General features: G+C 33.5%; 3 protein-coding genes and 1 long non-coding RNA gene across 4 annotated transcripts in view; all 4 read right to left on the bottom strand.

Moving 5' to 3' along the window:
* The window catches only part of LOC133206265 (WD repeat-containing protein 7-like), a 253,062-nt gene that overhangs the window by 155,119 nt on the left and 74,736 nt on the right, over positions 1-23,207 (bottom strand). The window lies entirely within an intron of this gene.
* On the bottom strand, positions 825-1,242 carry LOC133171849 (uncharacterized). Its single transcript, XR_009718882.1, has 3 exons — positions 1,195-1,242; positions 971-1,036; positions 825-872 (listed from the first exon to the last, which is right to left on the bottom strand). It is a non-coding gene; the product is annotated as an uncharacterized LOC133171849 (long non-coding RNA).
* On the bottom strand, positions 8,689-14,296 carry LOC133172674 (sperm microtubule inner protein 8-like). Its single transcript, XM_061307622.1, has 7 exons — positions 13,900-14,296; positions 12,456-12,517; positions 11,066-11,124; positions 10,887-10,972; positions 10,601-10,662; positions 10,434-10,498; positions 8,689-9,219 (listed from the first exon to the last, which is right to left on the bottom strand). Exons 1-7 carry the CDS (start codon positions 14,117-14,119, stop codon positions 9,156-9,158), a joined length of 618 nt encoding a protein of 205 aa, XP_061163606.1. The 5' UTR covers positions 14,120-14,296; the 3' UTR covers positions 8,689-9,155.
* LOC133172673 (partitioning defective 6 homolog beta-like) lies at positions 14,434-22,035 on the bottom strand. The gene is made up of 3 exons (XM_061307621.1): positions 21,850-22,035; positions 20,575-20,797; positions 14,434-17,208 (listed from the first exon to the last, which is right to left on the bottom strand). The coding sequence occupies exons 1-3, from the start codon at positions 21,913-21,915 to the stop codon at positions 16,520-16,522; spliced, it is 978 nt and encodes a 325-aa protein (XP_061163605.1). The 5' UTR covers positions 21,916-22,035; the 3' UTR covers positions 14,434-16,519.

Raw genomic sequence — 23,207 nt, 5'->3', positions numbered from 1 at the left:
CAGATGACAATTGTTTTGCCATGTTTACCTTTCTCGTCCACACCATGTCCTTCCTCCAAACCCTGTTGGTCCGCCAGTATCTCCTCAGGAACTTGGGTGGCTCAGGCTAAAAAATAAGTCAAATTGCTATAAAATCTTATTAATTAATTTGATTGATAAAAAAAACTCTCGGAACTTCAAAAACAGTAATACGTATGCTGCTAAAGTAATAAGTATGCTGATGAAGTAATAAGTATTCTGCTGAAGTAATAAGTATGCTGATGAAGTAAAAGTATGCTGAGGTTACATGTAAAATACTTTTGATTCACAAAAACTTTTAACAGATCGATCGGTTGAAAACTAAAAAATAAACGTGTTTTCTAATAAGACTTAATAATGGATCTAACTTCTCGAATTTCAAAGTATACTACTAACCTTGAATGTTTAAAAATACAAGAAGAAACAGAAACACTTGGATTAGGAATGGTCGTCTACCTGTGTTGGTACTGGGACTGGTGACACCTTTGTGGGTTGGTCCCTCTGTACCGGGGTGGGGGGTGGTACCCTCTGCTGCTGAGTATGCTCCTACAATACACAATGTTTATTTCAGTTTTATTTTTAGTTCATAATCATACTCCCTGAAAAAAGTGTTCAATCTCTTTAAGCCTCCATAATAATTATAACCCCCTTTTATCAAATTATTGTAAGTTTATCAATTTTTGTCCAAACTTATATCATACGTGTATATCAGTTATCTTTTTTTTTTAATCTCCCCTCCCCTTCCTTTCAAGTACATGTAATTGATAATGAATATTCACTTCTCTTGTCCATTTCTGGTCTTTCCTCCACACACGATTATATCTCCACATTCTCTTTTTCCTTTTGGGTACAACCTGCAAAACACAGGAAATCAGTATGACATCTTTACACATCATTTCTATTATATTACAAACATATTAACCATTTTATATATAGTCAATATACTTCGCACCTCGTCAGATTCCGAGGATGGCAAGGTTCTGGTCTCTGACGAGCCCTCGCCTGATGCATCACCGTTCTGAAATATATATTAAATAAATTTATGAACTTGTATTTCTTTAAAACTCAATCACTAATGAAAATAAAATTTGCTGCAAATAATATTTGGTTTACATTAACGAGAAGGTGCTTTAACTCTAATAATTGATTTAACTCTAACTCTAATATGTAACACACCTGTTTGGGTTGGTCCTTTTTTACCGAGGAGGGGGGTGGCACCCTCTGCTGTATGTTAGTGGCAAGTCCCTAAAAAAAGCATGAATTTCGATCATTCATACAATGAAATTTGTTATATTAATTTATTAGACTCTCTTTCTCTCTCTCTCTCTCAAAATGTGTTTATAAAGTTATTGCAAACATGTTTTGATCATCAAACAGTTCAGTATTTTATTAGCTTATTGAAATTTAGTTCTCCACCAACAGGTCAATACATGTCAAGGCCGTAGGACCCCCCTCCCCCTCCCAATAAGTATGCCGATGTTTAGTATACCGGATAGAAAACAAAACTGCTTTATGTTTGTGTCCCCTCAATAATAAGATCAGATGACCTTTTTTCGTCAAGGAATTTTTGCTTGGTATTGCCCCCCCCCCCCCAAAAAAAAGAAAATGTTTGATTGTCATCCCCACTCCACAAACACACACACACCCGCCCCAACTTAAATCGCTACCTATGGGTCTGTATGTATACAAATCATGTTCACCTCTCGGGTCCATTTCTGGTCTTTACTCCAGACACGGTTGTATCGCCAGGGTCTCTTTCTCTTGGGTACAACCTACAAAACAAAGAAAACATCATCGTTACACCTGTTTACCATTTAGTACATAAATAATACAAATATTCATGATAATTTTGAACGTTTGACAACTTTTATTCTTTAAAGAATAGTCTAAGATTTAGTCTAAGATTATTCTGTATGTAAATGTTTAATATAAAACAGAAAATAATCACAGTTTAGTAAAATTAAGAGAATTCTGCGCCGTACCTCGTCAGGGGCGCAGAGAGGGGATGTTCTGGTTCCCTGGGAGTCCTTGCCTGGATCATCCGGTTTCTGGAATATTAAAAAAAAACAAGATGTGTTTGTGAAACACTGATGCCCCCGTATGGCAACTTATAGCAAAGGTTAAACTTTCTCAAATGCAAATCAAGTATGTTGGTACCCAAAGTAAGGTCTTATCTCGAGGAATATACCTGTGAAATATGAAAGCCCTAACAGCAACAATGAATAGATATGGAAAAGGTTAAAGTTTTTTTTTTCAAAAGTATGTCAAACATCAAGGTCAAGGTCAAATGGTCAAAATTAATGGTGCCCATGGAAACGCCTTCTACCAAGAAATACACAGGTGAAATATGAAAGCCGAAGTACCAATGGTTCAAAAGTTATGACAAAGGTTAAAGTTTTCCAAAAGGAGTCAAACTCCAAGGTCAAAGGGTCAAAGTTGTTGGTATCCAAAGAAAGGTCTTGTCTCTAGGATTACAAAGGTGAAGTATCAAAACCCTAGCACCAACCAATCAAAAGTTATGGCCAAGGTTAAAGTTTTCCAAAAGTAGGTCAAACTCCAAGGTCAAGGTCAAAGGGTCAAAGTTGGCGGTATCCAAAGGAAGGTCTTGTCACAAGGATTACACATGTGAAATATGAAAGCCCTAGCACAAATTGTTCAAAAGTTATGGCCAAGGTTAAAGTTTTCCAAAAGTAGGTCAAACCCCAAGGTCAAGGTCAAAGGGTCAAAGTTGTTTGTATCCAAAGAAAGGTCTTGTCACAAGGATTGCATATTTGAAGTATGAAAGCCCTAGCTCCAACCGTTCGAAAGTTATGGCCAAGGTTAAAGTTTATCAAAAGTAGGTCAAAGGATCAAAGTTGTTGGTATTCAAAGGAAGGTCTTGTCACAAGGATTACACATATGAAGTATGAAAGCCCTAGTTCTAAAGTTATGGCCAAGGTTAAAGTTTGGTAAATTTTGCAAAACTGGGTTAAACTCTAAGGTCAAGGTCAAAAGGTCAAATATGGTGGTACCCAAAGAAGGGTCTTGTCACAAGAAATACACATGTGAAACATGAAAGCCATAGCTCCAACCAATCAAAATTTATGGGCAAGGTTAAAGTTTTTGAGGACAAACAGACAAACGGACGGACGGACAGGGCAAAAACTATATACCCCCGAATCTTCGATACGGGGGCATAAAAAAGAATATGAAAGTTCATGTATACTTGACGTGATTTATACCAAATCTGTGTCTTCACAGTTTAATAAATAAAATACAAGAATTATACAAATACGCGTTTCTTGCGTTTGTTGTTACACAATTGAGTGGTTGCCACGACTGTAATGTACCCCCCCCCCCCCTTAGATATACACACAATATCAGTTAGATTAAATATTATTACATTATATACACTAAAAATACCTACAGTATACTTAATTTAAATTACACTCAATTCGAATTACAATGGGTTAATACATTGCTCACAGTGGCTACCATGTGTGCTTTTATGCCAAAACATCCACATTATTCTAAAAATAATAATAATAATAAAATTAAATAAAATCAATAAATAAATTTTAATAACTTTTGATGAAGGAACATATTTCAATAGATTTGTTTAATTATTCAAAGGTATTTAGTTTTCTATCATCTTCATACTTCACATTTTGAGACTCGACCTAACACTGCTAAATTCTTGCGGAGCTTCCGGGGCTCCTTACCCTTCTGAGCGGGGGGGGGGGGGGGTTAATGCGACCCCAAACCCCCTGCAATCAGAAAAGCATCCACATTACTTTTGCCTAGCTACATCAATGGAGTTTTCGTGTGCATGCACAGTTTTATCAATTATTAGAATGACCACCTATCAATTATTAGAATAACCACCTAAAGTAAAATTCCTTCCCCCCCCCCTCTCCTTTTATTAGCTTATTCATTTTTGTGGTAACTTGCCCCTCCCCCCCCCCCTCCTTCCCACCGGAAGCAGAAAATGCTGACGTTGCCAATGGAAACATGTTACATAATGTAGAGCTAGGAAAATATTTCTTACTCTGATTACATACCAAATTATATGTTCTGAAAACAGTTTCTTCTAAAGAAAGGATCAATTATTAATATTTACCTTTTTATATGATAAATTATCACATTTACATTATCTATATGTATGGATCTAGGCCTAGATTATGTCATAAATCCGGAATAGATATGGAGCAATAACAGCAAAACGTTAGATCTTATGTCTTCAATCATAGAGAACTTCCAGCGAAGAAAATACGTATTACATAACTGTATAAAAACTTTCTTTAGCAAAGATACCAGGATATACTTAAAAGGGACCGATGTACATGAATTTAAGTAGTGTGCTGACATGTCAACATAAACCCTCCGTAACCCCTCCCTCCTTCTTCAAGTAAATATAACAAATAAAATCAATACCAAACTATTTTTTACTGAATTAAACACACAATTTGAGGCATTACCCTCTTATCTTTGTTTTCGTGTATCTTCGGCACCATCTCTTCGCTTAATGCAGTAAAATTGCAGAAAATCGGGAGAGTAAAAAAAATACGTCCGATCCCTTCCACTAAAGCCGTTGGTATGAGACGTAACTACAACACAACGCAAGTCTACTACAAAACGTGATGTCATAATCATAGTGACGTAAGCTACTCCATTCGGATCATGCTCGTCCTTTTCCGTAACCGAAATATTTGCGGTTACGGAAATTGCCGAGTAGTTGAAGCTCGCTGGTCTGAAAAAATTGGGATGGACGACCAGAGAGCTACAGAGCCACCCATAGAAAAAAAACTGTATATTTTATCGCGCACAAAATATCGTGCTCGGTTCTGGATTAATTTCTCCAAATTTTTACCTCAAAAGCTCGATTCCTAAAATCTATCAACTAAATGTATTATCTTAATTGATATCTGCATGAAAAGCATTGACTGAATATTATCCAGCAACTAAAAATCATTAATGGCAGTATAAATAGGCGAAATTTTCGATGGTATCAATTTCAGGCCAGGGAGGGCTATTAACAATGGTTATAAGGAATGTTTTGTTGTGGAAATATTAAAAGACCATGTTAGGAACACACGTTTAATGACTTTGAAAAATACGGAGAAATAATCGAGAAATAGTGCACTTTTTGTGCGCAATAAATATACACTTTTTGCAGCGGGTGGCACCTCCGGTCTGTCAATATTTTTTTTTTTCGGAGAGCTACAGTTCTGCAGCTAGTCCATACTGTTACACAACTTTTATTAACATAATTTACCAAACTTTCAATCTGGAAATTATTTTCATGAAAAGTTCCATATACATGATGAATAAACAACAGGAGCCTGAAGTGTGGATCGATAGCCCCCCCCCCTTTTAATAAAAAAAAATGTAAGAACTTGAAATTTCTCAATAATATAAAATTTCCCCATCAATCACATCCATATGTCGTTCTATGCAAGCAGGTTGTACCATTTCTTACGTTTAGAGAATGGCCTTGTACGGTGTAATACACACAAGGTAAGAAACAAAATTTGTAAACAAACGGGGAGTTCCCTGCTTCAAGACATATTTTCAAGGTAATAACAGTGTTACCTATCATAATTTTGCAAGCACTCTGTCAGGGAGATGTTCTTCTACTAATATCTTTAACCTAAACCCCATCATTAATGTTTTATATGTCGTAATCGGACGATTTATTAATCGGACACATATTTTCTCCATTTACAGCTTTGAAGGAGGTTTTGGAGTTCGCACATCCGTCTCGCTTTATTGGTTAACAGTGATACAGTTTAAATCTTTGAATATAAAAATATTCTTCTTTTGTAAAGCTAAGGAAGTTATATACATGTACTGCACCTCGTCAGACGCCAAGGGCGGCGAAGTTCTCGTTCCGTGGGCGTCCTTGTCTGGATCATCAAACTTCTGAAATATAAAAAGGAATGGGTACATGTATTTGACTATTTGTACTTGTCGAGATTTATAACAAATCTGTATGTTTTCACTGGTGAATCAATCATGCATAATATTCAAAAATTTATAATCGTTTTATAAATATGGGTTCTAAACATGAAAAAAATACTCTTTTTTTTTTTAAATATGACAAATTTTGTTATGATTTTAGATTAATGGAAAATCTTGAGAGTAGACGTTTTCTCTTATATGTGTAATTATAAATGTGTATTTGATGCATTCATATTCACTAATTTATTCGTTTTTTCTTAATTGACTACCACTGAAGCTGAAATTGGTTGCAAATTTAAGAATTACAATCATTTAATGGCTATCGCACAACCGAGTTCTTAACATCCCCCCCCCCCGCCACACACACACACACACACACACACACACACGCACACACACACATAAAATCTCTCCTGGCCTACAAACCGTTCAAATTTTATCTGCCTATATAATTATTTTAATTGCATTGCTCTTTGAATTGAGCATTTATCAATGTTTACAGTGTAGCACAACATCCCCACCCTCCCCTGACCTTGAGAGCCTTATACCCCTCCTTTCTTTACTTGAAACAAAAATACATTTATTTACTTATCTATTCAAATATTATTTATAAATATTTATTGATTAATATTCATTTTTATTATTTTTTTGCAACAATTATTTATTTGCCCCCCCCCCCCCGACAAACCCCCTTATGTAGAGCTAGGAATAATTGACGTTGCCAATAACGACGTTGTATGTTATGTAAAGCTAGGAAAATTTGTTATTCTGTAATTTTTTTTTCGGAAAACTGTTTATTTTAACAAATAGAATTATCTTGTTTGATACGTTGTATATGTTTTATCTTCATATGCACGCATGATAAAAAGATCCCCAGATATGCAACAAGAGTAACAACTTATGCCAATTCATTACACCATAGTAAATCTGGTGATTAAAAATGCATAGTTTATGAGAATTTAAAAGAAAAGTAACCCAACAGCTTAAAGAATATTTTTACGTAATTAAATAAAATGCCTGGATATCCTGAAAAAGGGGCCAACGTATGAAAGTTTGGGTCAATGGGTGCTTGCTTGTCTGCATGCCTAATACTCTCATCCCCCCTCCCCTCATCCCCGAAAGTATGTGATACTATTACACTAAATACCGGTCAAGCAATTTTTACTTATCAAATTATACAATATGAGGCATTACCCTCTTATCTTCCCTTTTGTGCATCTTCAGTGCCATTTCTTTGTTTTGTTTAGTAGAAATTGTAGGAAATCGGGAGAGGCATAAGAACGCGTCCGATCAGCTCGACTAATGTCTTTCAATTAAGAAATAAGGTATCATTTTTAAATGATACCTTATTACTTATATTTACATTTGTGACTTATTCATATTTTATATTTGCCTGATTATAATCTTTAACGCGTGAAACGTTTTATTTTTCAAACCCAACGGCACGTGTTTGATCCTCTGATTGCGCGTCGACCCTTTATGACGTCACTGAAAAATTACGTCGAACGTTTATGACGCGAGGAACCCGTGTTTATACGGATATAGATACGCATTGCTTTCAATAGTGTTATATAAAAGAAAACATTTGCAAATGTAAATATTTTAGGAATGACTCTAATTCTTGGCCAAATTATTCGAGGATAACCTGGTTTGGGTCAGTTTACGCTTTATAATCCGCGAAGCGGATTATAAAACAGCGTAAACTGACCCAAACCAGGTTATCCTCGAATAATTTGGCCAAGAATTAGAGTCATTCCTTATAATTTAATTCTAAAATCATTAAACAACTCTGGGTGTAAAATTTGTTGCTTTTTATTAGTTCAAATTTGCCGCTCAATAATACAACCCTAGTAACGGAAGTGATGGGAAGCAAGGGGAGGTAAAAACTGATACATAGTCCTAGCAGCCATGTTTTTTGTTTACATGTGGTAAGATCCGAGTTACTGTTTGAAGTTAAAGGTACATTTATTAAATCTGGAATTTTCCATGAATCCCGAGGACTGGAAATGAGAGGATTGCATGGATACAGACGATTCAGCTGGTTGTCAGGGGGGTGTGTCCCCATACCAAACCAGGTTATACAGAAATAATTTGTGTTCCTTTTTGGGTATTAACCAATCAGAGGCTAGAATACAAACAAAATTAAATTATATGAGATGTAACCACAACACAACGTAAGTCTACTAAGAAACGTGACGTCATAATGATGAACATCCAATGATACGTTTCAATCTAATTAGATGTTAGATCCGCTTGCATACTCGCGACACTAATGTAGCGAGTGTGCGAGCGGATCTAACATCGAATTTTAATTAGATTGAGTTTCAATGTGTTTCAAAGTTATGACTAGGGCAAGATTTTACTAGATCTATTTTGTTACATCTTAGCACACCTCTGTGTCATCAGAAACAACATATTTTCGATTGAAGGGCTAAGAGTTATACCCCAGACACTATTTTGAACACTATCTTATTGATCTTGAACTTTGGACTTGCTCTTAAAGTTTTGACCTTGAGTCAAGATTATGACAACCTTTCAGGTCAAGAAGAGCAACATAATCAATTTCAATTTGGAATCATTCTGATCAAGGGTTTAAAAGTTGTGTCCCGAGAGGATTTTGTGACTTTTTATTGCCTATGTACGTACATTTATATATACCTCTTAAATGAACTTTTATACACTCTCCTTTAATATTTCACATAACAACTAAGTGCAAATAAAACAGAAATATTGCAGTGAAATAACGATTTAATGAAAAACACTTTTATTTCAGATCTCTATAAATGTATTTGTACTGGGTACAAATTGAGCAGATGATAATACTGTATGCAATACATTAAAAGCTGGCATACTGCCTAAACAAGCATTTTGAGCAAGATCAATCTATATTTTGTAATACTTTTGTTTACTAATACTTAAAAGTGCAAACATTCAAACAATACCCTAATACACCATGTATCAATCAATAATTCGAAATATAAAAACTAATATATACATATAACAAGCACATTTTTAAGGAAGAAAAAACAAATCATTTTCATGATCTAATACTATATAATCCGTAATACTGATGGAGAATGATAAGAAATAAACGTTCCTTTAATACTGAACGGGTAATATTTGCGCCATGGAAACAAACAAGATATAACAATGAAATGACAGACTAAGATCTCGGAATGTTCGGATTTGTCCGGAGTTTACCGCCAGGCTTCGGATGCTATGTTCCGGCTATACTGAGGATAAGTATCCCTGTATCTAGCACTGAAAGTAAAAAACAAAATGTAGGATTAGTAAAATCAGTGGCGGATTTTTGAGAGGTGTTAAATAGTTCATTTAAAAACTGCTGGAAAAACCTATTTGATTTTTTTTTCAATTAATGTACAGAATTATAAATCTGTAGTCGATGTTTCTAAAACAGTAAGAAGAGCTGCTAGTCAAGTGACAAAGGTAAACATAACGAACAGTGATCGATCTCATAAAACCTACAATCAATAAAAATCGATCAAAAGGGCAGAAAAACACGGTTCCCTGAAAATTCCAGAGATGGAATCAGGTCAATCCCCTGTTCACTGGTCCCACCCGCCGTGAGCCCTATGTATTGATCAGGTAGACGGATTATTCCGTGGTCAAATTTAGTCTTTCAAAAACAATGGCCTGACAATTGGTATGAAATATGTCATTCAAAATACGACACAATGATAGGTTGTATTTGCAAACAAGGTCATTATAACGACCACATAATTTACGAAATGCTGGTATTAAACGAGGTTGTTGAAATCCCTGTAGCATCAACTTATTTAACAGTAGCCTGCATCGGTTTAAATATTGACTGGGATATATCGAGTCGACATATAAATGACTACTGTTAATCGATCAAACGACATCGATATATCTGAATGTCGAGTTGAAGGCCAGAGCAAGTGTTTTCTTCTCTTGTAGAAGTTTTTGTATAATTTCTGCTTCATAGGAATATAAAAAAAAGGTCGGCAAATAAACGAAATTCCAGCAGATTGTTGGAAGACCTGGTCTCCGAAGACTACATAGATGTTGTCAATGAGGAACTCTAGTATCCTTTTATTATCACCTTCAGAGAACTTGTGTATAGAATCAGAGTGTTTTTTATAAAGTAATTTTGAAGATGGTAAGTCTGATCCGTTCCACTTTTTTATGGAGAATGCAGCGAATGGATCAGAAACACATCTTAATAGAAGATGCATTTTGAAATAACTGACCGTACTTATCCCATTTTAATTACAACAAAAATACTGTTCGTAAAATCACAGATAATTACATGTGATATACGTGTTTAGCAAAATATATCTAATCAGGCAAAACCGCAGGAGTAGTTCTAATGAAAATGTTACATCGGACAGACAGTCGGACGGACGACGGACTCACCAATAATACCTTTAATCAAGGACCAGTAGACCATAATAATCTTATGTTTTCATAAAATAACGAATTCATAAACTCACTAGATATTAGCTGGAATCGGTCTTTGGCCGTATTGATCCAAAGTTGGTTCTTGACGCAGAGTATACTGAAATGGAATTGTGGTAGTGTGAGAACTTGATATTACTTGCAAATAAATTATTTGAGTAATTTTAAATTATAGAAAAAAATATTTCTATACGCCTTTTACCTTCCAGGATTGTGTGACCTCAGGTCGTAAATATCGAACAGCGTACCCGACAAATCGCTGATCTGTAGAAAGGAAAAATCATATGTCACAAACTATCATAAGTTCTCAATCAAGAAATCAAACACAGAGCGTACATAATTCATTTAGGAGAAAAGTTTGAAATACCTAACTAGACAGTACATATCGTTGAGATCAGATTGATATTGTGTTCGTTTTGGGGGGAAGAAAAAAACTTTATAAAGTGATGTAGAGAGGATATACATATCGATAAAGAAGATATACAAACCTTTGCTATTAGGGAGTTCTGGTAACTTAATATTAAACCTTTCAGGTGATCTGTTCAGGAAATCGGACCACTCTGTGCGGGCACGTCTGAAAGTTGATTTAAATCATGTCTATCATTTCCATTACAATCAAATATATACACTGTCACATAGATATTTTGAAACACTTCCGAGCACTTACTTGAGTTCTTCTGGTGTGGTGTAGTGCTTATGTAGCTGTTTTCCTGTTGACGTAATTTCCTAAAAAAAAAAATTATTGAATAATTCATTTTAATATCAGAACGAAGTTTTCTTCAAATTTTGACATAGTTCAATGCAAAAAAATGTGTTTATTTTATTGCAAAAATTCTTCATTCTACTGTTTAAACGCATTTGATTTGCATTCAGATATCTAGTGTTAGAAACACATTTTAAAGATTTTTTGGAAAATGTTTACTTTTTGGGGAAAAAGACATTTTAGTTGATTGTCACTGTTCTTTAAACAAAGCAAATGTAAATATAAATAATATTAAATACTTTCGGTGATTTTTAAGCTGTCATATTTTCATGACATTTATTATCTAAATTAAAAGTCAAAATTTGTAGTGTAAATAGTTTCGCTAGAGCTACACAATGAATTTCCCGAAGACTGGACAATCCTATGCCAGGTTTTCATATTAGAGTTACTTCTCTTTGCTTCCATATGATCAATGAGATGGGCGAACAAGGCGTGAAATATGCCTATAGCTTCAAATGTATAAAAGTCATATTCAGTTTGTTAATAGTATTTATAGTTAAGTTCTTTTTATTGAAAAGAATGAAATTATGACAAGCAAAACTTTTCTGCAGAAAATTCTTTCAGCAAAAATCATTCTATGATTAAAAAAAAAAAGTGGTATTCTTGGGGTTTGAACCCAAGCAATTAAATGCCTAAGTGTCTTTTTTTTTCGACATTTACAGGCAATCCATTATGCTTTACAGCTCATGACATATAGTGGCATTTAAATAATGTTTTTTATATGACCCTTGACAAAATGAACTTCAAATATTTCTCGGAAAGACATGAATGATGTGTCATAAAAATATATTTTTACGGTACAGTGTGTCTTTGCTCCATGTTTTTCTTACCCAAACATTGTAAAATTTTTCACATACTTTGAGCATAAAAAAAAAATGGAGCGAAGACCCACTCCTATGGAAAAATTTAGATACAGTATGAAGAAATGCTCTCTTTTTTTTCCTCTTTGGTGTATATGCTATTTCATAGACACATAATTTCAATCTTTGTGAGATTGTTGTAAATTGTGGCTATTTTACATAAACTATAAAACTCTACGTTAATGTTAAATGAAATGAAAATTTTGTCATAATTGAGATTTAATTTTCGAATTTTTTATTTGATGCACAATAGGCATTTTGCTCTCCTTGTCCGCCCATCTTCTTTGTGAAGAAAAGCTGTTTGTGGAATTATATTTTAGGAAACCAAAGGAAAAAATCGATAGGGGGCAAGTTGTATTAAAGGAACGGTGTTCGCAAATTTAAAATAAAATTAGAATAAGACCTCCATTAAAGAATCTCTGTCTTGTACTCACCAGACTGGAGAGATTCTTCACTGGCGGTTCCATCAGTGTGGAGGTGGATCTCTGGAAGTCATCTGTTAAAAGAATGAAAGCACACTCTAGACCTAGTACACATAAATGTACATTTTATATATATTAAAATTTACTTCTTTTGAGAAATTAATTTTATCAAATTAAAAATAGGCTAATATAGTGGTAAGCCAAATAAATTTTATTTTACTAAAACACTTACGTAGGGCTACATGTACATTATATTCATTGCAAAAAAATCCATGTAAGTTTGTATTTATTTTGATTTATTTCATATTTATTGCCCTTTTCTTTTCTTTTTGTTAGGGGTGGTCTAGGGATTTCCAACAAAAGCATAATTGGAATTTAGTTCTCAGTGCAAGTATATATAGTTTAAACCCTCTGTTTGGGAATGCTATAAGGTAGTGCAATAAATTTGTCGATCAAACGGACCATTTCCTCGGTCTCTGTAATTCTTTGTATTGCAAAAGGATTTAAAGTTTTTCGCATGGCCAGAAAATATTTAATCATTACAACAAAGACGTATTGCGTTGCTCACACAATCCTGTATGTTGATTTTTGTATTAAGTGAACGATTTCTGTCAGGAAAAGTACTTTAATTCAAGATCAAAAGTTATAAGAAAATCAAATCAACGTTTATTAAAGATCGTGGCGTGTATTATACGTGTTAAGTAGTGTATATTTTGAAAAGGTATTCGATATAAAAAAAAAAAAAAATCGATGACTATGGTACCAATTTGGCCAGACAATACATTTGAATAAAGGTCATAATGGAGTTAAAAGATATATTTTTTTCGGAAGGGCATGACTGTTAATGTTAATGCTTGAGCAGAGGCACTGTCGTTCGATGATCTGTAACAAATTTAAATGGTTATGTTCGATTATCCGTTGATAACCTTTGGATTAAAGTGATAGACTTTGGATTATGGTCATAACTGTACATTTTGCGATTAAAATCTATTTAACTACGTATATACATGTATGACAGTAATGACATGTCATTCAAAATACTCTGTTGGAAATATATTTTCTTTAAGTGGCAGCAAGAAATTACAGACACCCCACTGATTAATCAAGTAGCAGTTGTGTCATGTATATTTAAGAATTTTACCTTTCAGTAGTTTGGAAAACAAATTAAAATTCTGGCAAGAATTCCAAACAAATAAAATCCCAAAATATACAAATGGATTTGATTACTGGAATACCTTTACATCGAGAATTATTTGCAACTCAAACCTCGAAGGAGATATGTTCATTTAACGATCTGCATGAAAATTATTATCTAATCTATACTGGGTGACAAATTCTTTAATAATTTAAAGCAAGATTAAAAAAAAAAGGTGAAAAAAAGAAACGTACTTGGATTAAAATCGATATTTGCTAGCTTCAAATATTTTTTTTACACAGAGAAAACTCAATCACAAACCTGGTCCGCAAGTTGTAGTGGTACGGCAATGTTCGTCAGGGAGTTTATGCCCAGCCGTATCCATATCCATCCTCCTAAAGCTCGGGAGTCGGGGGTGGAAGAGCCCCTCCTTGACAGCCGCCAGCTGGACCCTGCGGTGGGAGGGATACTGGTAAGAGTAGCTGGGGATCTTCATCGGATAAGCCCCTTGATGGACAGGATCAACACCGACAGTTGTCATTTTTCGCGACTTCAATAAATATCCCTGATCGTTTTAAAGTCGTGTGTGTCTTTTTATTGTCAGACACCTGTGTAAAGAGGCTCTTATGTTCGTCTGGGGTTTTAATCCAGGTATCGTACGCTTTGTTCTGCGTTATGGTGAAACCCAAGAACGCCGGGTGTATTGTGACGTCACACTTAGCAACTGACAACAAAAGGATATCGTAATTAAAACATACATAGAATTCCGAGGCTTTCCAAATTGGACACCCTTCCCAGTAAAATAAGCGAGATAACTCGAACAGTCTAAGCACATAATAACAAAGAACACTCAAATTTATATTATAGAATTATTTAATTTTAAAATCAATATTAATAATAATGTTAATAATTTTTGGTTATACACGACAACAAATATTGCAATTTTAACTTATAGTAACAAAATCGTGCATTTTATTACACAAACAACTGTTAGACATGCAACCAATGTAACCCCCTCTCAGTCTTGGAACAGTAAAAAAATTTTCTCACATATTTGACAAATTTCTTAATATCCAGATACTAAATATTTTAACATTACATAATATAAACTTTTGCATCTGATAGTTTGATCATGTTCTATTTTAATCCTATTCACTACCGGTATATATATATTATTGTTAGCCCACATTTACAATATACGTAACGCTACTATATAACATTAGAGTTAAAGGTGTTCACAATTAGTTCCACAGACCTTTCTAATATTCAAGGAATGTATAGTTGGAAAAAAAAAAACATCAATGAAAATATAGTTTTCTTGCGATGGAAGACAAATAAAAATGAATGCAAGTTCAGTAGAAGTTATACTGATTTTTTCATTTGACACATTAAAAAGTACATGCAAATTTGTTCATTTATAAAATGAAGAGAAATTACCACATATAATAATTAGAGAATATTTACATAAACATTATATATTACAAATTCCAAAAATTATAGGATTTTTTTTTACAATTTCCCCTCCACAAGAAATCAGAACCATACAGCATGATAGAGAAACCTTTTTAAGACATCTATTAGCTGCAAACTAAAATTTTATTCTTATATTTCTAACAATAGATACACCATTATTGATTTATCTTTTTTTAAATTCAATTATTCAAATAAAATTTCATTTTGTCTAAAGATTCCCCAAATCTCGTGACATGATTAAATACAAGTAGATTCATATGTCTCTAGTTCCATGGTAAGAAAAATATACACAATCACTTCATCTATATTGCATATGTTGATTACACTTCATGATTATAGATTATATGAAAGACTTACTACTTAAATTACAGTATCATATTTACTGTACTCTAATATAGAACATTTCCTTATAGTGAAAAATCAAGTCCCAAATATATCACATATTATTAATATTGGTCCAAATTAAGAATAAGTGGAAATCCTTATGATCATTGATCATTGGACAGAAGAATTCTAGATATAAAACTATACACTTTCCTGGTCCCCACACTACTTTTTTCCTGACTTAGTTTGTAAGCACTTGATCATTATTTTGGTTTATATGTACAGAGGAAATTCCATCATCAGTTTTAATATCCAATATTCTCTTTTAAATCAGTAATGTTGTGATTGATATTTTGTTCTTTCCTTAAGCCAAAAATTTATTAGATATTTAATGAAGGACATAATGAAGTGAGATTTGATAATGAAAAATGAAGAAAAATTAATTATGCATGAATTTCATAACAACTATACTTGCCATGAAATACATAAAAATGCTACAGTTACCATGAAAACCTCAGCTTGAAAAAATAATTTCTTACACTACAAGACTAGAAAACATTTATTGAAGGCATTCAAGGCAAGATATGTTTAAAAAAAAAATTGTCAAATTCACAACTCAGCTCTGTTCTACAGAGTTCAACAAATACGTTTTAAAAGCCAAAACTTTAAAATATTCTCATTTCTTAAAAGCCATTGGTCCTTTCCAAAAAACAAAAAATAAATACACATAAAAGTTATTTTTCTCACTAAAAGTTGTATATCAATGTGTTAGAGAAATGTTATGATACATACAAAGAAAAGAATGTTGGTAAGACGGATTAAAAAAAGATACATGTATACAAGTATACAATTGCATAGTGATAAAGGCATTGCTGCTGAAATAAAGGATTTGCAAAACTATGGAATAACTTAATACCACAAATGCATGGCTCATATAAAAAGTGTGCAAAGGGCCAACTTTAAAATACACACTAGTACAAGAATAAAATGACATAAAATTTGCTTAAAATACAAATACACAAATGTAATCCCTTGGTAATATGCAAACATTTATATTCAACATTCGAAATACAATTTTCCATTGAAAAATAATGGACATCAAGCATCAAAAAAATATACAGATGACAAATAACAATGGATCTCTTTATAATGTGACAACTTCTGTATTGCTGGGGCTCTTCTTAGGGGGCAATAAATGATCTTGTACTTCATCATCATCGTCGTCTTGATCTGGAATATGGTCACTGTCAAAGGACTTGGATGACCGCTGGGAACTGAAGGAGTGCTGGGAGGAGGCATGGGAGGCCTGGGACATTTGGGAGTGTCTCCCAGGGCCCCCTCGGTGGGGGGCCAGAGTCAATCGCTGATTCACAGGCTTGACTGTGATGATCAGATTTGAACTGTTAGCCACCATCATATCCGTCACTTGATCTAGTGTCTTTCCTGCTACCTCGATACCGTTCACTTCTAGAACTTCGTCATTGACAGCTAAAAGTCCAGTGCTTTCCGCCAGACCACCTGGCACAAGCCTTGAAATGAAAATTCCTGGGACTTTCTCCAATCCATGTGGAGTTACCCTAACACTAGTTCCATCTCTGATATAAAATCCAAGAGGTTTGTCTGAACCATTTTTCATTAACTTCACACGGCGATGTTGCTCAGGAACAATATCAACATCAATAATGGCCGATACACGACGGAAATCCTCCGGAAGTCCAATAAGAAGCTTTGGTTTAGCACCGGCGACTGGTTCATTTGCACCCATAAACTTTGTGATCTTATTCTTTTTTTTCGTGATTGTCCCATACCCATTCATCTGTTCATAACTTTCTCCTGAAAGTAGAAGAATTTACAAATACATTCAATTGCAGACATACAATAAGACATGGTAAATTATCAGATATAAGAATAAAGATCTGCTTCTGTACATATAGCTACAAAAGATAGCTAGATACATGAAGCACTGAGTGGATGAAACTCTAATTTACTTTGAATGGTGCATATCAATATCATACACAGGGAACTCCATTTATGTACATAAGCTTTTGAACTCTTGTTTCTTCCAACTACAGGCAGCTTTTTCATCATCATTCAATCTTCACATGATTTTAAGGTTTTTTTGTGATAACTGACCTGCATATTTGATGACTGGTTCTTCATAAAAATAATTTGTTTTTAAGCCTCAGCAATTTTTTTTTTTTGTAATCAGTAAGGGGTACAACTATAACTCCAGCTACTTTCTTAATCACAAAAAAGGTTTCTCCCCCTGTAAATTATGTTTCATGAGTTTGTTGGGCTTTTACAGTAACATGTTTCAGCTATCTGTTGTTTTACTAAAAATTTCCATTGAGAACTGGCAAGTTCATAATATTTTTCCCTTGTTGCCTAATGAATATCTTTAATTAAATTATAAGATTAACATCTAACTTTTACCAGAAAAAAAGGTTGTTTCAACTTGTTTGTGTAAAAAAAAATCTTCAAAAGTTGCTCTCTGAAAATTAAACATGATAAATGAGTAAGTCACCACAACCTCTATCTAAGTATCAAATATATTTCATTCTCTTTATAGTATATATACAACTACAGATGATACATGATCCGATCTTATCTGAGCAATGTATGAATACTATTACTTTGTGTATATTCATGTCCAAAAATCAGAAATTTTCAAATTTTCAGTCAACATGAAGTCAAACAAAAGAACATAAATATTGATTATTTAGATCATAAATTGATAATTATCAGATACTTTTTACATTTTTCACACTGCTAGCATCTATTTTGTACATTAGATCCTTGCCTTACTCTCAATGAAATACAGGGCTCTCGCACCACTTTTTGCCCATTTTTGGGACTGCATGGGGCGGGGTTCATAAAAATTGGGAAATTAGTGATCCTTTAGGGAGTTTATGGAAAATTATTACATGGTATAATTTACTTTAAAATTGTTATACTTTGGGTTTCTGGTGTCTGTTTTCAACTTTTTCTGTATTAATAAGAAATTCAGTTATTATATATTTAACTTAAATCTAGAAGGAAATGACTACTGGGAAAGTTAACACATTCAATTGGGAAAAATGGTACCTTTTTTGAATTCAGAATGGGGCCTTTGAACGGCCCCAAATATAGACAATCAAGAACCCTGAATATAATAATAAGCTGCAAGTGTTCTTCTTTAATATACCACATTGATTTATGATAGACATTATTTTTTTATCAAAAATTAAACAGAACAAAATTTGCTGGAAATAAATCTAGGCATGATTAGAGTCTTATCATGTGAGGTTCTTTATTAATACAAATGAGCATGAAGAAAGATGAAGTGAGTGCCAGCAGACTTAATCACCATTCTGTTCAGACTAGTGCATGTAATTGCCCTGCTTTGATGCAAGTGTATCCCCGGTAATAAATAATGCATGACTGCCTCCATTTGTTTCCCACATAAACAAAGCATGGTAATAAATCAATGGATAATGAGAAATTTTCCAAATAGTGCTCAATAATTAATACAGAATACCTGCAATGTTATTTGGAAAAAGTCTACCTATTAGTTAGCAAAATTACTTTAAAGTACATCCAAGATAATTTTGAAGGCCATGCATTTATTTTGTGGATACTAATTAAGACATTACACATTGCTTGAATACTAGATATATGCCACTGTATGAGAAACTTGAGTATTTCTGTGAGATGAAAGATAATAAACACATCTACATCTATTTTCAGTCAATGCCCAAGTGTCTTGTCTTTTTTTGGCATAAAAATAATCTTGCAATACTCGATTACTCCTTCAGCTAAAAAAAAGGAAATAACTTTTCATTACACTCTCCAATTTTATTTTTGGTATTTAGACAGTCACATATACTATGCCTCATCTTAATCCCGACTTTTACAGTTAATCCCTCAGACTTTTATAGAACTAATTGCACATACTTGTAGTACATTTGTAATGTACAGTATAAATGGACCGACTGTTCAATGTCCATTAAAAAAAATAAACCGTTTTGTACGATTTTTTTTATCAGTGACGATTCATCATCACAGTCCTCAAATCTTTTCACAATTTTTCCATAGTTTAATTGATGATGGTTCTATTGGTAACCATTCATGTAGTCATGTATCAATAAACAAGAAAATGTGGGGGATATATGTGACATACATCTTTCAGAAAGTAAAGTCTTAATATATTTGAAAGAGTGACCATTGGGGAGAGCACAGCTGTGTAAAAAATTTACCTAGTCTACATCTTTAACTGAGATCTCCCTCTTCAAACTGTTTATTATGACTGTGACATCATAAGTTAGTTGCATTTCCTTAACTTTATAAAGTGCAAAGTTTGACAAAGAGAGTTTAAAATATTAATATACTATATATCTGTAGTTTCCATTAAATCACAGTGAATTTTCTTTTCTGTGTGAACTTTTGATTGGTAATACCATAAGAATGTAGTTTGGGCAGCCATATGCAATATATGAAAGATTATGGATACAAGATATCTGTGGAAAAATTTTATTGGATCAATGTGAAGCAGTCCAATTTTTTCTTTGCCCAGGCACTGTCGTAAGAGCTCGCAGTGTGATGGAAACTTTGCGCCACCCACTGGGCTCACTGTTAAGTATTATTTATTTACCATCCTTACAGGGTTAGAAACTCCCTAAAATTACAACTCGCAAATAATTGCGAATTCCAAGAAAGTGAACTAGCAATTTTATAAAACTACTCGCAATTTTCATATAAAGTTAAATTTATATAAATTAGATACACGTAACTTAAGGAAAAAGTAACTACTGTACAATACACCAAATACAACTACAGTGTGCCTTTTTTTAAATTACTGATTTAAATCAAAAGCGTTGTGTTCTGTCATATTATATAATTTTGCTACAGTTTCAATGCAAAAAAATCAACTCGCAAGTTTTTGCGAGTTACCTAATTTTTAACTCGCAATTTGGGAATTCTAACTCACGTTTTGCGAGTTGTATATAGTGAATTTCGAACCCTGCCTTATCACAAGTATATTTATAACAAATCTCATTACAGTAAGTATGTATAACTTAACATTCAATGATTACTATGTGTCATATTTCTGATGATATATATCTATATATATAGAGAGGGAGAGAGAGAGAGAGAAAATAAAAAATACCAGAAGCCAATTAAAACTCTACTGATTTCAATTGTATATAATTTACTATTTACCTTTCATTTGAATCATGATACGTAACAGTGGCTTTGCTGTGCTTAATGCTTTCTGGAAGTTATCATCGTTGTTGATGGGTAATAAGTCTCCATGGATATCAGTGTATGTTACAATAAAGCTCTGTCGATCAATACTGTGTAGTGATGCCAAAAGATTTTCAAAATTTTCAAATTCTTTCATTTTATTTTTGTCAACAGAAAATCTTCTAAATTCTGCATCATGCTGTAAGATAAGAAAACATCATGACTTTAGTCAAGATATTTGGGGGTATTCTTTGGTTATTTTTAATGTGATACAAGGAAGTAACAAAAATAAAATATATAAATTAATTTTCAATCTTTAAGTAGGTGCATGACATTTGTCACCGACATGTGAACATAGCTAAAAATACTCAGAAGTGGATGCCAAGTGAGAACTCTCTCTACAGGATCCATGCACTGATCTTCATTAACTAACACTATTAAGTTGTCAGACAGAAACTTCAATAAACATATACAAGGATATTTACATGTTCAGAGATCATGCTTGATAATAGTATTATGTGATTAACATTTACGTCTTCATTTTTGAAATGTGTTAGTACCTTCATTGAAAATATTTGTTTATTTAGGTATCATAATTTAGAGAAATTGTGATGAATACATAAAAACAGATCAATTATTTTCAACTAAATGTTCATCCATTCACTTGAAGTTATTAAATTCTTGATTACAATGAAAATCTATGTTTTGCAAACAATAACAAATATGTGTTAACAAGTATATTACATAATAGCAACAATAGTGGAGTCTCTTATCAATAGAACTGCTATGTTATGACTCATTCAGTCATAGAACACCTGACCCAGTTTGTCAATATTATTTTAGTCAACAATTATTGATCACATGAAATGCGAAAATGAAAATGTCATTACAGACAATATAATTGCTGTTCGTTATAAGAATTCCACAGAAGCCTTATCAGATATTTAGGTCAGTCTGACACAATAACTGACAGGTGTGCACATCCAGGTATCACCCTGTCGAAAATATTTAAAGAATGCGTCATGAAGTTGTCGCCACATAACTATGCATTAAAAAAAACAAACTTCATACGCCATACACAATACAAATAAGCATGACAAAAATTTATTGATTTACAAATAAATCCTTTCATTCTAACAAGGATAGGTTGGGGAGGGGCCCTATAAATAGATACACGGGCAATAATGGCAGGTGCAGGTGCCCGTCAACCTCATTACGCTATCTCCTCACGCTGATCTTGTTAGAACTTACCTTGCTTTTAACTTCCACCAATCCACAATCTCCACGAAGCGAAGACTTGGATCCCTTCGACATCATGGAATCGGCCCTGCTCGGGGCTGGTCAACTCATTGAAGTTTATTTTGGTAGGTATCAAATCCTTGCGTAGGCCACTATTGATGACGTCAAATATTTGGTAGAAAATCTCAAAGAAAAAGCACAGTGGGTTAGAATGGCCACACAATGGGTCTCACAAACAACCTGACCGTTATGTCTGTCTGAGATTAAAAGTATATAATATACTTGACACTGAATTGCACAGAGACCACCAGCAAGTGAAATTATAGAATATTTTGAATTTCCTGTTTCACAATAACATCTGAACGGTTGCACACAACTTCCGGATTGCGAATTGCACTTTTTTTCAAGTAGACCCTATAGATTTAATTAATAGCAAAGTTCCTATATTTTATAGGCTAATAGTATTTTGAAGTATCAACCTACGATTTGTTTATTTTTATTTATGTTTTTGGAACATTTTTAACTTTTTCTCATACCCATCAGGAAAAAATTACGCTTTTAAAACCAATTGTATATAAAAAAAAAAAAATTACACCTGCTATTCATGATAAATACCAAATGATATGTACTTTGAATCATAAAACATTTTATAAGGACAAAAGTGGCATAATTGAAATAAACAAATTCTCTTTATAAAAAAGGAACTAATAGAAACAAGAGGCCCATGGGCCACAATGCTCATTACCTTATTATTACCCATCTGTTCTAGATTATCAGCAGATTCTTTTTCCTAGATATTCTTATGTGAAACTTTGATAAGATATTATAGCTCCTTCTTAACCGGGGGGGGGGGGGGGGGATTTGAACAAACTTCAATTTACACTACCTGAGGATGCGTCTGTATAAATATGACTAATAATGGCTTTGCTGTTCTTGAGAAGGAGATTTTTAAAGATATTTCTCCTATATTCCAATACAAAACTTTGATCCCTTGTTGTGTGACCACCCTACTTCCCGAGATCACGATTTAAACTAACTTGAATCTGCACTACCTGAGGATGTTTCTCTGTTAATATGACTAATAATGACTTAATTTGCTGTTCTTGAGAAGATTTTTTTTAAAAGCTATTTCCTAAATATTAATCCTGTGTAAAACTTTGATCCCCTGTTGTGACCCCACCCAACTTCCGGGCGTCACGATTTGAACAAACTTGAATCTACAGTATGTAATGAAGCTTTCACATAAGCTTCATCTTTTCTGGCCTCGTGGTTCTTGAAGGCTTTTAAAATGATGCCAATAAATTTTCACAAAATCTTAAATATCTTCCCTTGAAAGAAGGCGTGACACTTCCTGTGAACAAACTTAAATT

Source organism: Saccostrea echinata, unplaced genomic scaffold (genome assembly GCF_033153115.1).
Source record: "Saccostrea echinata isolate AGI-Se365-2 ecotype Australia unplaced genomic scaffold, CSIRO_AGI_Sech_v1 ptg000054l, whole genome shotgun sequence".
NCBI classification, from domain to species: Eukaryota; Metazoa; Mollusca; class Bivalvia; order Ostreida; family Ostreidae; genus Saccostrea; species Saccostrea echinata.
This window is presented reverse-complemented; position numbering and strand designations above follow the sequence as displayed.